This window comes from Mytilus trossulus, chromosome 6 (genome assembly GCF_036588685.1).
Source record: "Mytilus trossulus isolate FHL-02 chromosome 6, PNRI_Mtr1.1.1.hap1, whole genome shotgun sequence".
In the NCBI taxonomy this organism is placed as follows: domain Eukaryota; kingdom Metazoa; phylum Mollusca; class Bivalvia; order Mytilida; family Mytilidae; genus Mytilus; species Mytilus trossulus.
In genome coordinates, this window is record NC_086378.1 from 31,150,433 (window position 1) to 31,166,445 (window position 16,013).

Below are 16,013 nucleotides of genomic sequence, written 5' to 3' on the forward strand. Positions count from 1 at the left end.
TAACGAGCATATCAAATGTTGCATAAATCCGTTTTGGCAATCATACCACATCTTCAAGCTTTATAAACATTGTACATCGAAAGAATTAGACAACATTCGCTCTGCAAGGAGACATTTTTCTCAAAACCAGACCAATTTAATCTCAAAATTTAATGTAATTGCAGAAATCTATTTGTCAATTTAATTTACAAGTTACTTAGTTGGGCATTTGCGTGACTAGAGTTAGTTTATAACAATATTCTCTCTTGGAAACCAAAGAATATAATCGTTCCTATTATCGCGATTATATTTTCACGATCATACTGGTTTAATTGCTGAAATCAAATAAAATAATCAATGGAGAAATAATTTTGTTTTTGTAAAGTGGAATTAATTACAAAAGGAAATATGATTGTCACGTCAAATAAAAATAAAGTGTCTCCTTAAAACAATTAGTACGACTTGTTGAAAAATGTTTATCAATTATCATATCAATTTTCTAAGAAGACTTCAGTCGTCTTTATTTAGTAACTTGTTAAAAATAATCATTTTTGTTAAAAATAATAATTTTTGTGATTACACAAGTTCCATTATAAAAATCAAGTTAAACAAATGGATGAAATGTGTAACAACAACAAAAATCCCCAAAACACATTCTTCGTGTCTTCGAATTCCAGTTTATTCTAATTTGGACAGTGTTTATGAATTTTTTGATAAACGTCCAGTAGCAAATATTTCAAGACTTCAAGGCCAGACAGAGAGCTCTATGACCAAAAAATCCTTAAATAGCCAAGTCCATCTAAGTTCACTTTGCCTGAGGGAGTTAAATTCTTCTTTCTTAATATTTCAAAATTTATGAACGGGCATTTTTTACAAAGTTTGTTATAAATCATGTCACTGAGTACCGAAGTACTAGCTGCCGTGCTGATGATACCCTCTGGAACCGAAAGTCTAGTCAGAGTACTAGCTGCTGTGCTGATGATACCCTCTGAAACCGAAAGTCTAGTCGGAGTACTAGCTGCTGTGCTGATGATACCCTCTGGAACCGAGAGTCTAGTCAGAGTAATAGCTGCTGTGCTGATGATACCCTCTGGAACCGAGAGTCTAGTCAGAGTACTAGCTGCTGTGCTGATGATACCCTCTGGAACCGGAAGTCTAGTCGGAGTACTAGCTGCTGTGCTGATGATACCCTCTGGAACCGAGAGTCTAGTCAGAGTACTAGCTGCTGTGCTGATGATACCCTCTGGAACCGAAAGTCTAGTCGGAGTACTAGCTTCTGTGCTGATGATACCCTCTGGAACCGAGAGTCTAGTCAGAGTACTAGCTGCTGTGCTGATGATACCCTCTGGAACCTAAAGTCTAGTCAGAGTACTAGCTGCTGTGCTGATGATACCCTCTGGAACCGAAAGTCTAGTCAGAGTACTAGCTGCTGTGCTGATGATACCCTCTGGAACCGAAAGTCTAGTCAGAGTACTAGCTGCCGTGCTGATGATACCCTCTGGAACCTAAAGTCTAGTCAGAGTACTAGCTGCTGTGCTGATGATACCCTCTGGAACCTAAAGTCTAGTCAGAGTACAAGCTGCCGTGCTGATGGTACCCTCTGGAACCTAAAGTCTAGTCAGAGTACAAGCTGCCGTGCTGATGATACCCTCTGGAACCTAAAGTCTAGTCAGAGTACAAGCTGCCGTGCTGATGATACCCTCTGGAACCGAAAGTCTAGTCAGAGTACTAGCTGCTGTGCTGATGATACCCTCTGGAACCTAAAGTCTAGTCAGAGTACAAGCTGCCGTGCTGATGGTACCCTCTGGAACCTAAAGTCTAGTCAGAGTACAAGCTGCCGTGCTGATGATACCCTCTGGAACCGAAAGTCTAGTCAGAGTACTAGCTGCTGTGCTGATGATACCCTCTGGAACCGAAAGTCTAGTCAGAGTACAAGCTGCCGTGCTGATGGTACCCTCTGGAACCTAAAGTCTAGTCAGAGTACAAGCTGCCGTGCTGATGGTACCCTCTGGAACCTAAAGTCTAGTCAGAGTACAAGCTGCCGTGCTGATGATACCCTCTGGAACCGAAAGTCTAGTCAGAGTACTAGCTGCTGTGCTGATGATACCCTCTGGAACCTAAAGTCTAGTCAGAGTACAAGCTGCCGTGCTGATGATACCCTCTGGAACCGAAAGTCTAGTCAGAGTACTAGCTGCTGTGCTGATGATACCCTCTGGAACCGAAAGTCTAGTCAGAGTACTAGCTGCTGTGCTGATGATACCCTCTGGAACCTAAAGTCTAGTCAGAGTACTAGCTGCCGTGTTGATGATACTCTCTGGAACCTAAAGTCTAGTCAGAGTACTAGCTGGTGTGCTGATGATACCCTCTGGAACCAAAAGTCTAGTCGGAGTACTAGCTGCTGTGCTGATGATACCCTCTGGAACCGAAAGTCTAGTCAGAGTACTAGCTGTTGTGCCGATGATACCCTCTGGAACCTAAAGTCTAGTCGGGGTACTAGCTGCCGTGCTGATGATACTCTCTGGAAACGAGAGTCTAGTCAGAGTACTAGCTGCTGTGCTGATGATACCCTCTGGAACCGAAAGTCTAGTCAGAGTACTAGCTGCTGTGCTGATGATACCCTCTGGAACCGAAAGTCTAGTCAGAGTACTAGCTGCTCTGCTGATGATACCCTCTGGAACCTAAAGTCTAGTCGGAGTACTAGCTGCCGTGCTGATGATACCCTCTGGAACCGAAAGTCTAGTCGGAGTACTTGCTGCTGTGCTGATGATACCCTCTGGAACCTAAAGTCTAGTCAGAGTACTAGCTGCTGTGCTGATGATACCCTCTGGAACCTAAAGTCTAGTCAGAGTACAAGCTGCCGTGCTGATGATACCCTCTGGAACCGAAAGTCTAGTCGGAGTACTTGCTGCTGTGCTGATGATACCCTCTGGAACCGAAAGTCTAGTCAGAGTACTAGCTGCTGTGCTGATGATACCCTCTGGAACCGAAAGTCTAGTCAGAGTACTAGCTGCTGTGCTGATGATACCCTCTGGAACCTAAAGTCTAGTCAGAGTACTAGCTGCTGTGCTGATGATACCCTCTGGAACCGGAAGTCTAGTCAGAGGAAGTTTCAAATATAAAGATCCCAAGAAATAGAGAACAATTAAAGTACAGATTATTTGTATAGTTCTTTTTTTGGTATGACATAAGTATGAATGACGTGAGACAATATTTTTTTTTATTTTTTTGGCAAATAAGAAGAAAGAATTTAGATATAATTAGTTTTAATGACATTTAAATGGATCTATTTATATTTAAATGATTGTATAAATACATTTAGTATAGTAGGTCGTCGACATATTTTTGCAAGTTTGTAAATAACGTGAATCAAAGGTAGACGGCCGATTTAATGACACACAACCTATTAAATTTAAAGACGAATGTTCATCCACAAATATAACATTCAGCTTTGAGCAACATTAACAGCACCGAAAACTATTTCAAGACTCTGATGCTCCGAACATGCCACTACGATGACAGTAGCTTACAAACAATTAAGATGCAATAAAAAAAACTATAAGCAAAAAGACTGTAAACAATATAACAAATGGAGAAAAAAAATACAAGCCTATCGAAAAAATTGTACCTAAGACAACACAAAAAAACTGCATATATTCACAAGAGATTAAATCGAGGGATTACATCGGTTGAAGGTCAATATGGTAATTGATATTGAAAAATGTACCCTTAACAATTCCCTTTCTTTTATATCTTTCTGGGGGTATAGAAGTATGGTCACCATTAGTCTTCCTCCGACCGGCAGTAAAATTCTAGCTAAAGTGCTTCCGTTTGGCTGTGCGGGATTAACAAACTTGTAGCCAAGTCCGGTCAGAATGGGGACGTTTAATACGATGACTCCACCTTTGCACGTTAAGAACCCTTGCAACTCTTTTTGGGGTCCGTAGGTGACCTGTTGTACGGCTACATTTCTGTCCATATCCAATATACCCTCATTTCTCTCATTTCCCACGACAGTCTATTTCCGAAACCTCTATTACAAAGCCTACATTTCGTCTTAATTGTTGATTTGTTCTCATCCGGAATATACATGAAATATTTGCAACTGGACGTTAAGCAAACATGAATCAATCAATCAATTTACATCTTTCTCTCTAATTTATTTGTTTACTAAAAATGCCATTATATTGATTGTCGATGGTGGCAATTTCTTAGCTATTACAGTGAACTCGTTGAAGGGGTAAACTTTAAATAAAAAGGGGAAATTAGGAAGGAACATATAGCAAGTCTAACTAAAATGCTCAACTAGATTTTGTCACATGACGTGAAACGAAACAAACGAGGGGTCTGAGGGACTGTGCAATATTTATCTGAGGGTGGGGCCGGTGTACAGCAAATATTTATTAAAAAAAAACTTTATGCCCCGCCAAAATTTATTTAAAAAAAAGTTCCTGCCCCGCTTCAATTAATTATAAAAAAAGTCCTTGCCCCGCTTGAAAAAAATAAAACACACATATGGAAACATGATATTTTTTAACTCAAATGCACAACATTCAATAACACATGTATATCAGAGTTAATATATCAACTCAAATGCATATATTTCAATATTATAAAGATTTTATAACACATTTTAATTGTGTTTTGAAAATAATATTTTATACTGCCACTAGAATGTTTCTATACATTTTTTTTTATATTCATTGATATACATGATATACTTTCCTTGGAATTATGAAATTCAACTTTAATAAGGGTTTACCCAACATTTTTACTAAGTTTTATAAACTTTTGAAGAAGTATTTATTTTGAGATATTGACAAAACTATATAAATTTTAAAAAATTGTGAAATAGCCAAATCAAGTATAAAATTGAAGAGCTTGGGGACCAAAAATACCAAAAAAGTATCCCAAATGAGGCTGAGGAATTATCTATGCCTGAGGAAGAAAATCCTTAATTTTTCAATGAATTCAAAATTTGCAAACTGTAAATTTATAAATTTAACTATGTCATTCATATATTGTGTCAACACATATGTGCTAACTACCAGGCTTGTGATAACTCATTTTTGATGTATTTTATAAAACAGTTTACTTATTAAAAAAAGTCATGAAATCGTGATGGAACACGAATTTGTCTTTTAGATCTAGTTGTTATCACTGGGGTTATCCCTCTTTCAATGTCACTATCAGAACATGCAGAATGGTTAATAGCATCTTGTTCAGAGTCCGATTCAGCTTCAGAGACAGATCCAGCGTCAGTGTCTATTTCAGATTCAGATTCATTCTGTTCCATAACAAGATCGTCATTTTCATCATCAACTAATTCCTCCTCCTCAACTACCAGATTTGATGCAATTGCTCTCTTAACTGCCTGAACCTTCTCATGCTTATATTTAAAATAGCCCAGCTGTTTATGAATTATGTATTTGTCAAGAATAGACACTGTTTGTTTATCAATATTATTATTTTCAAACATGTCTACCCAGTCATAATCTTCAAATCCTTTAGCCCCTTCATCTTGTCTCTTTTGTTGATGTTCACTTGTTCAAGCATTTATTTTCCATATGTTATGTTATGTTTAATTTACAAACCAATGTTAATAGTTTTCCAGATATTTTATTTATACAGATAATAATAATGTACTATATTAAAAGCAATTTGATATTTTTTTAAAGTGCAAAACATTTATTTTTCTTATTTTACATTGTTTTAGTTTCAACATTCTTTTTTTTCATTTTAATACATTTGAGTTTAATGTTTTGATTCTCCTTTACTTTTATAAACAAAAATGTGAGTACAATATATATGTACATGTGTACAAATAGGTTATATATACATTGTATATGAACATTTTATATATTTATATGTTGGTCAGTATTTCATTTTTTTAAATGATAATTAAAAGCATAAACACACAAAAATATATTGAAGCACTGTATTAGGCTAATTTGTTTTAGATTACATTGTGTTTTTTTTTTTTTAAGTTATTTTTTTCTCACAGAAATCACAAATATATGTATTGAAAAGAACATTTAGACCTTTAAACATGTTGCATTCAGATAATATATAAGTGTATGAACTAACATTATCTCATGCCATCGATATGTTAAATGTGCTGTTATTCAATTTGATTGTAATAAATAGTTTTAATCTTTTTTACTCTGATTTAATTATTTTTTATGCACACGCAAAGGGGTTTTAAAAGTGTGCGCCCCGCCAAATGTTTCTTAAAAAAAAACTTGTCGCCCCGCTCATAATTTGCATAAAAAAAGTATGTGCCCCGTCCATGTTTGCACCGGCCCCACCCTCAGATAAATATTGCACAGTCCCTGATAAAGCCTTTGCAATAGTGGTTGATATCGATATAATCACGACATTCGGCAATCCTCGGTAGAATCCGCTACTCTCCTCCTATCTAATCTTAGATGAGGGTATGAAATCGGCCGAGTTGAGACGAATGATAATCACGCATGAATTATAAATAGCGAGATCTGGGCCGCGTTCAATATCGTAGCTGCTATACGTAGTGCTACGTAGATTTTAACTATTGAACGCGCAGCTATAGACTACGTAGCTGATACGATATTGAACTCAACCCTGGTTTATGGAAGATTATTACTCAATTTTTAGAGCCATAAATAGAGCCACTTTGCATGGAACTAACTGTGATATTTTATCATTGACAGATAGATTCAGCTTTGAGAAAGTGCATCATAAATTTTGAAAAACTGTTCTTGGAATTAAAAAAAACCTCATGTAATATAGCTGCAAAGTCTGAGTTAGGACGATTTCCACTTGACTCTTTTATTAAAACTCAAGTTTTATTATATTTTTGTAGAATAAACTGCCATGAAATAAACCCAGTCAGAAGTCTACTTCGTCAAAATTATCTCCCCATTACGCCAGTTCATTTTCACAATCGTAGAAATAGAAGCCATTGTTGGGATGACGCGCTACCAAGTTTGCTCTTGGAAACTAATAAATTCATCCACATTGCATCATTTGGATCCTTATATGTCAGTTGTATTTTCAAAGACAAATGTATCAACTAGCTAATGAGCATCAGTTAATAATCTTTTCTGCAATGATTCAACTTAAAACTATTTTCTGATCGGTTGTCAGGTGGAATTTTCATAAACATTTTAAAAAATCCTATTTAAATATTTCGTGGAAGGGCAGACTAGATTTTTATAGTGTATGATGACTATAAACCCTAGTTATCACACACAAAAAATTAGAAATTTTCGAAGATATGCATTTTCATCATCCAACTTGAAAGACTGTCGTCAAGTACTTTCAGTAAAAAAATAGCTATTCGAACACACCTTCTCTGATTTTGTGACTCACTAGATAGGTATTTCACTTGACCCATATATTTCATCTTTTAGTACTGTGATTTGTTGGTGTTATAAAGTCAACCTGTAGCTTTAATATATAAAAATGATAGAATCTGAAGCGAAACGATGTATGAAATATTCTTACTTTGTACGATATTAAGACAAAATACTTAACTAAAACACGCCCTAACATAAAAAGGTGCCCTCGATTTTCTCTTTTCGATACAATTGCTACCCATTTTTTTGTATTTTTTTCTTCAGTCACATAATGGAAGGGCAGACACGAAAATTACTGAACTAATAGATTAATATGTTTTCCGTCCGTGGTAATTTTTTCCAAAAAATAGGAGGTTATACATTTTCATCATCCAACTTGAAAGATACCCATGTCGTCGACTTGATATCTAATTGTTCTGCTTTACTATGTACTAGATAAATTGAAAACTTATGCAAATAGTGTTTTTAAAATAAAACACCTCGTAATTGAGAAGAAAAATGCAATTTTGTTTGTTTCTATTAACTTTTAAAAATTTTGTCACTATAGTAAACTATACAGTAGTCTTTTTTCGCCTTCTTTAATAAAGAGCTTCGATTCGTTTATTCTATTTCAACCTGGTTTCCGACTGAAACCCTCTTGTAAAGAAGCTTTTGCAGTAAATAAGCCTATGTCTGAAGATGAAATATATACTTGGTACACTTTTGCCAAGCATATTTTTAAAGAATTTGATATTGATGAGGAACAATATGTTGATTTTGATAAACCTTTTAAACTTATAAAAAAATCACTCAAAAAAACTTTTAAACGTATAGTGAAGGAAAAGTATAATAACATCACTCTTCAAAAACTTTCAAATATTGATAACAGTTCAAAACTTTATCTTTATAGTAAACCTAAAAATGAAATCAAATTTGAGGACTACCTGCACAATCTAAACAATTTTAATATAATAATAATTTTATTTGCAAAAATACACCCATATGGGTCAAGCAAACACAAATACAACATTTAATACAGACAGTGAAGAATTACAAATATAAACATAAAAAAAACCCATAGTTATAAATGGTAATTAATGTAGCCTTTGATGGACATGGACCTCATTTTCGCAATTCTAATGATTGCTTTATAAAGTCACCAATTTCTGTCAAAAGCTCAGATTTAGGATTTAAAAGTTGTTTTAGCTTTAAAAGTGGTTGATAATTTGTAAAATCAGGATTTAAATTATTAATCTTTAAAAATAAGCAATCTCTTAAAGTTGAGTTTAGTTTGCAGTATAGTAAAAAATGGTATTCATCATCAATTTTATTACAAAGTTTACATAACCTTTGATCTCTGGGTACATTTTTATATCTTCCCATTTCAACTTCTAGGTTATGGTCACTAACCCTTAATTTAGAAATTAATTGTCTGGTTTTAAAATTTGATTCTTTTAATAAATAATTTTCAATTTTTATCTCAGTTTTTAATTGACTATATAGAAATAATTTCGAACTGTCTGTTATAGAAGAAAGTTTATTCAAGACTTTTTTTGTATAAAATTCATGTGATACCTGTTTAAACTTCATCTTTAAGGAATATTTAATTTTATTGTATGGTTTATCACAAGTTTTAAAATCTTTAGCATTTAATCCAGTCTCTTTAAAAATATTTAGAGCAAATGTATACCAACTATGAAAACCATCATTATGCAGGGACTTATTTAATTCATAGGCTTCTTTTAACAGAGGATTAATATCATTGGTATTAACAGAGGATTAATATCATTGGTATAGTCGTCAGCTTTTAACAAAATTACGTGTAAGTGATCATAATTTGGAAATTGAATTAGGACGTTATAAAAAAAATTCAAAGAGAACACAGACTGTGCTAAGTTTGTAAAATTTTAGATGATGAGGAACACTTTTTCCTTCATTGTCAAATTAACAGTAATGCAAGACATTCCCTTATAAATGCAATTAAAACCCATTATCCTAATTTTAACCAGCTTGACTCAAACTCTAAACTTAAAACTATTCTAGATCCCATCTAAAGATATTTTGTCTAGTATTGTAGATTATATAAAGCAATCTGTGGAATTGCGAAAATAAGGTCCACATATGTCAATTATATATATATATATATAGATATATGTTATTAATATCAACTTCACTTTTTAAAAACATGTATCATGTAAAATTATGTTTCTTGTCAATAGACAATGTACTATTTTTGCATTTTAACCCGTCAGGGTTTCATGTTTTTTGCAATAAAGTTGACTATAAAGCTTACAGAATGATTGCCATTGGTTGAATTTGAAACTAAATTTTACTTTGTATTGTAATAAGGTGTATTACCACCAAATCATTATACATAGTTCTACACACAAAAAAAAAGATAGAAAAAATATTCCCTTGAATTTGACAGTTGTAGAAAATTAATTCTACATTTCATTGCAGCAACAAATGTCTACAGAGGCGGATGTTAGAGGGGCAGGGGGGCCGCCCCCCTTTTTTGGGAAAAAATAAGTTGCTTATATAGGGAATCACTGAAGCGTGACTGTAGCGGGCCCCCTCTTAGTCAGTTAGTGGGCCCCCACTTATGAAAATTTATGGATCCGCCACTGGTCTAAGTCATAAACATATATCTTGGAGGTGTAAAAGCACCATTATTTTGTTTTATTTAGTGTTTCTATAGAATATTTCTAAAACTTGAGGTTACATGGTTACCAAAGCTTGTACATATAAATAAAAGAGGTGAACATTCAATTGGTTAATTTCCAGCAATGGCTATTTTTCTATATGCAATGAAATATTGCGTGAAATTTTGTCTAATATCTATAGCATTCAGGATAAAACTTAAATCGTGTCCTGAATTTCTTTATTTGGAACAACGATAAACTCGGAACATGTTTTGGAAAATTTCAAATTTAACAAAAACTTGTAGGTGAAATCAATGGTGGTATTACACCTTAAAGAAAATTGGGGAAATATACCTGAACATACAGATCGGCAAATTTTCGGATACAGACATGTTATGAGAATTCAGATTAAAGTATTCCGATTTAACGAGATTGTAGCTGAAAGAAATTTCAATGCTTTCAATGGTATTAATTTAAAAATCCTGTAAAATAACCATAATATATCCATAAAATGGTAATAAGAAGTACTATTGCCTTGTCAAATTTATTATTGACGAATTTAAGGACTTTGCACCTCAACGTCGGATTAATTTGATGCAGACATTCAATACAGTAATGCACATATTGCACGTGAACGGTTTGCGATCGTAATGCACTTGCTTATCGCCATGAACAGTCTATCGAATAAATCCAATTACAGCTATAAAGTTAATCAAAACATCAAAAACTTGTGAAATGACGATAAATTTAGCGTTAAGAATTTTAAATTCGATAAATGAATAAAGTGACCTTTAAATAAATTTAAATTTTAAATATAAATGTATACAAGAAGTTGGAGCAGATCTATTTATTACTGAATTATTGTGACGGTTGAACTGTCCCAATGAGATATGATTTAAAACATCCTACACTTCAGTTAAAGGTAGTTGTTGGTTGCTAACGACTCCTATGTCTACCTTGATCGATACTAAAATGACACAAAAATTAGATTAAATTGTCTCTAGTACGAGATAAAGATTTTATCCGTCAGAAATGTATAAATCATATGCAGAAAGGATTATTTACTGTTTAGAACGATAGAGCCACTGAATCCATTGTCAACCGTGAGAATCGGAGAATTTTAACTTATCTTACTACCGGATAACAGGAAGGAAGAATGGCAAGCATCAGAAAACTAAAGGTAAATCATTCCTACATTATAATATAGCTTTCAAGATGTTTGATTATGTCAATCAAGCAAGAATGACACATAAATCAACGTGCATTTGTTTTTGTTCCATTGGTTAACTCCGATTTTTTCCCCCGAGTTTATCCTTGGTCTGGGTAAAAGATGAGGTTACTATTACTTTTTTTTAATTATTTTCTGATCACTGTGGTTTGTGTTTCTGTCTTTTTGTGTGTTTTTGTCGAGTCTATTTGCTTTGGCTTGTTGCTTTTGGTTGCCGCTTTGGTATTTTCTCTCGTTTTTGCAGTAAGCAATATGCACAATTGTAACGTCAATGCACTATTAGTTTCAAAAGGCGCCCGAAACTTAAGAGATGGCTTTAATTACGCAAAGAATTTCACAAGCTTGACAACGATAAAGCAATTCTTCAAAACAATTTGATAGTAATTAAATGAACAAACATGAAGTTTCTCTCTCTCTCTCCTTCACATCAATCATCATAATTCTGCCTTTTCTTTCTTCTTCCTCCATACTATCTCTATCTGTCTCCTGAACGCCTCCTTTACTGGGACTGTATTCCTCATCCTTTCTCATTTATCTCTCTTAACCAACTGAAAAGAACAGAGTATAACAAACACAAGTTTGATTATTTTGGTCGTTAAAGCATATATAGAAGATGAAGAGAAGCCGAAGATATCATAGAGAAATTCAAACTTATAAAATCGATGAAAACTGACAACGCCATGTCAAAAAACTAACTAAAGATTTAGCAACCGAAACCCACCACAAACCGGTATTGTGCTTTGGGAGGATAAACAGTTCCTGCTCTTCGTGGATAATCCGTCGTGTTACTGGTGTAATTATAAACTAATCAATGAACATAATTGCGGGAAAGAGGATGGGGTTATGGTGACTAGAATTGGAATGATAAATCATATCTCCTTTTATTAAGCTAGTGTCAAAGTTAACATTTTGTTTGACAGTTTTAGCTATTGTATTTAAGTCCTTTTTGGTTTTGATGCTAACAAAATGTTGATGTATTGCACCTAAGATCACCACAAGTTGATGTATTGCACCTAAGATCACCACAAGTTGATGTATTGCACATAAGATCACCACAGGTTGATGTATTGCACATAAGATCACCACAAGTTGATGTATTGCACCTAAGATCACCACAAGTTGATGTATTGCACATAAGATCACCACAAGTTGATGTATTGCACCCAAGATCACCACAAGTTGATGTATTGCACCCAAGATCACCACAAGTTTTGATTGTGTTAGTGTTGCTTTATCTACATTGTTTTTGTGTACTATTATTTGTTTGTCTGTCTTTTTCTTTTTCAGCCATGGTGTTGTCAGTTTATTTTCGATCTATGAGTTTGAATGTTCTTTTAGTATCCCCCCCCCCTCTTTTAAAGAAGCATGTGTCTGCTGTGTGCTGCCAAATTTCAAATTAGTACTTAACTTAGTCACTTTTGTTCTCTACTGAACTTGAGTACCAGTTGATAAAAAATATTTATTAAAGAAACTTTTTCAAATTATAAATTTGTTCGCATATATAAATATTTTGATTTTAGTGAAAGATTTAGATTTACTCGTGATAAAGTTTAGATAGAAATGAATCATTGTTATAAGTATGTGAATAGAAATATCGGGAAATTGATTCTTCAGATTAACATATCCTATTACCTACTGTTATAGAAATATACAACTATTGATTAAAAATCTTTCACAGTAAGAGTTATAAAAGGTGGAATTTATTTGGTAGAATTTGATATTAAATAAGACCAACCGGAAAACAGTTTCAATAAAAATCGAAATAATCGAACAGAAAATTTGCTGTCTGAAATGAAATGAAAATTGGCCATTTATGTTATTTTGTTTTGGAAAGAATCGATTTCTACTTTGCTTCTAGGTAACATGCATAAATATATTGAGACAAACTATTTCTCAATTAAATCAAGTTTCATTTGTACTTGTAGTTTGCTAGACAGCAACCAAAGAGACAAAGCAGGTAAGTTTAGCTAGATTTTTTTTTTAAATTTATTTCATTACATGTGTATAAAGACAATTGAATTATATTGAATTTCACTCAAGTTACATATTTCCGGACTTTTTGTCGGTTTCTTCGGTAAATAAATGTAACACCGGTTTTTGAAATGGTATGGTTGAAAATGAAATTAATATCGGGAATGCGTTTATTGGAATAAGCTTTAAATTGATAACAAAAAATCAGTTTGCAAAAGTTGTTAGATAATAATGAAACAAAGTGATATCCATCCATGACAAAACAATCAGTGCATGCACAGCAGAAAAAAAGGAGGAAACATCGCAGATAACATGCATAAACATAAGCGGAATACCATAGATGTCAAGAGGCTATGACAAAAATATGATTGATTGATTGTTAGTGGTTTAAAGTCCAGTGGCAAAATAGACGAAGCAGTCGAGAAAATACTTGATAGTAGTTATACTTCAAATATACATAGTAATATACGTACTGAGAATTTCGTGAAAATACAACAATAAATATGCCACCGTATTTACTTGTATATCATGTTTTAACTACTGTTGACTTCTTGTCAATAATACATGACTGACGAAAAGCCGCATAAAACATTTTTCATTTTATCATTTTAATTGGTATTTAATTAATATTATATTATGGTAAACTTTACACACGACACTCTGCATTTAATTCTAATATCGCTGAGAACTTAACTTTTAAATGACTCGGCATACAATGTTTGAATGCGGGTAAAATTTCATAAACATTTTATACAATGATATATAATAATTTACCAATGGTATAAGTTAAATGAATTGATTGAATATATCAATATGGTTAGTATAACGAACAAAACAATTTTTTGTTCTTTGTGCTTGCATAGAAAAGCAAGGAGGACTGCATATATATATCTGTGATTATCGTCGCCTAGATTATTTTGAAATCAGAAATCGAATAATGATTATTTGGCACATACAGGAAATGATTTATTTTACTTTTTTTTAAATGGAAGTTGATATTTAAAACAAGAATTTAGCCCCAACATTTAATTGTGCCTTTCCAAAGCGTGGAACTATATTGCTATTTTGAGAATGAGTTGTCAAATGTGTTCTCGTCGTTCTTTACTATATTTGTACATCGCTGGAACAAATTTTATTTTTACGAGATTAAATATAACAGAGAACAGAACGAGGCTACCACCCTTTCTTCTGTTTCGTAGCAAGTGCAAAATAACATTTATATGTTTCTTCAATGAGCGAATTTATTATGTTTTTACCTACAATTTCAACATTCATGCCAAAAACGAATGTCTGTCATACCGGTTAAGGGTTTTTGGTAACTGTTTTCTTGTTTGGAATGTTTCATATTTTTCATGTCGTGACGTTAATAACCAACTATACAATATTTGTTTTCCTCATTGTTGAAGGTCATACGCTTGCCTATTAATGCATACTACCACTTTATTTTACACTTTATTATTTAAGTTTCCTTAGAATATAATAAATCTTATTTTCCTCTAGATCAATGGAGCGTAGTCTCAAGTTCGCGAACTTCACCAGCAGACGAGCAATGTTAGAGCGGGAAAAGGCTATGGACGGTGCTAGAAATCCTGGAGTCAGCAAATATGGAACTACCTTAGTCGATGTAAATTCTAAACAAGACAGAGAATTATCTAAACAGTTAAAATATATCAATTCACAAATTAAACGGATGGAAATAGAAATGAAACAGAAAAAGAAATATTTCGTCAAAAAGTGTCAAGTTTTAAATTATGACCCTATTATATTAGTTGAAAGACCGCCATCACCGGAAGTCATTAGGAAAATTGTGAAATTAGCATACAGTGATGACGAAGACGACACCTATTTAGACCCAGAAAATTCTCCACATTACATGAAGCAACTTCGTTCCAAAGTGCGCACACCCTCGCTATTAACTACTATTGACGCTTTTACAGTGAAAACCAGCAATAAAAAGAATGTTTGGGAGGAAGCAACAGATGACAAGGAACCTATGAAGTTTGAAAGCACTGTACGACCTTGTGTAAGACTAACGAGACGTGAAAAGGCAGATTTACAGGTTGGGTGGTCTTATCACAAGCCACGGTTGACACCCGAACACACAATTGACAATATAAATATGAAACCAAATTCTGCCAAATCGAACACACCAGTAAATGGAACAAACTTATTAGAGTTTAAACCTGAAAATGAGCAATTTACTATAGAAAAACTAGGTGGTAGTGATGACGAGGATTCATTTACTCCATTCATAACTCAAATGGCTAAAGTTAGGAGTCTAAGTGGACATAAACAAAATGATTCGAGTAAACCTCCTAAATCAGGGGACTCTAAATCTGTTAGATTTACCAGATCAGCAACAAGCTCCTCTGGAAAAAGAAGGCGAACGAAATCTACCAGACATGCTGTTTTAGAAATTACTGCATAAAGACAACAAAGTTACTAGCATTAAATTAAAAATAAAGTTATTTTTATAATAATTTTGCATGTTGTCAACTTAATCAGAACATGTATTTTTAAATTTTTAAATGTTCTACATGTATGTGATAGATGGGCAATGTTTCCTTAAAATAAAATATATAGTACCTTGATTTAAAGGGGGGAAATATGAATAGACTGATATGACTTGTCTTGTCCTGATAAAGAATAATTTAATCTATGGATACTTTTTAATCTCTATTTTCCTTGGATATACTTATGAAGCATTAAATGCGTACATATATATACATCTAGAATATTTTATTTGTAAAAAGTTAAAAAAAAAAAAAAAAATCAACTCCGAGGAAAATTCATTAAGGAAAGTCCCTAATCAAATGGCAAAATAAAAAGCCCAAGCACATCCGACGAATGGATAACAACCGTCATATTCCTGGCTTGGTA

At 33.5% G+C, this 16,013-nt stretch overlaps 2 protein-coding genes across 2 annotated transcripts; both read left to right on the forward strand.

Moving 5' to 3' along the window:
* The first annotated feature begins 870 nt into the window (after nt 1–870).
* LOC134722484 (uncharacterized) lies at nt 871–3,098 on the forward strand. The gene is made up of 2 exons (XM_063586106.1): nt 871–1,296; nt 1,338–3,098. Exons 1-2 carry the CDS (start codon nt 871–873, stop codon nt 3,096–3,098), a joined length of 2,187 nt encoding a protein of 728 aa, XP_063442176.1.
* Nucleotides 3,099–10,794: 7,696 nt separating this feature from the next.
* LOC134721108 (uncharacterized) lies at nt 10,795–15,743 on the forward strand. Its single transcript, XM_063583854.1, has 3 exons — nt 10,795–11,114; nt 13,088–13,119; nt 14,634–15,743. Exons 1-3 carry the CDS (start codon nt 11,091–11,093, stop codon nt 15,559–15,561), a joined length of 984 nt encoding a protein of 327 aa, XP_063439924.1. The 5' UTR covers nt 10,795–11,090; the 3' UTR covers nt 15,562–15,743.
* The last annotated feature ends 270 nt before the right edge of the window (nt 15,744–16,013 follow it).

Excerpts from the sequence above, each read along its gene's own strand:
- LOC134722484 (XM_063586106.1), top strand. The coding sequence starts at position 871 with ATGTCACTGAGTACCGAAGTACTAGCTGCCGTGCTGATGATACCCTCT. Across the intron at positions 1,297-1,337 it reads GAACCGAGAGTCTAGTCAGA|TCTAGTCAGAGTACTAGCTG; the intron begins GTACTAGCTGCT and ends TGGAACCTAAAG.
- LOC134721108 (XM_063583854.1), top strand. The coding sequence starts at position 11,091 with ATGGCAAGCATCAGAAAACTAAAG. Across the intron at positions 11,115-13,087 it reads CAAGCATCAGAAAACTAAAG|TTTGCTAGACAGCAACCAAA; the intron begins GTAAATCATTCC and ends TTGTACTTGTAG. Across the intron at positions 13,120-14,633 it reads CAACCAAAGAGACAAAGCAG|ATCAATGGAGCGTAGTCTCA; the intron begins GTAAGTTTAGCT and ends ATTTTCCTCTAG.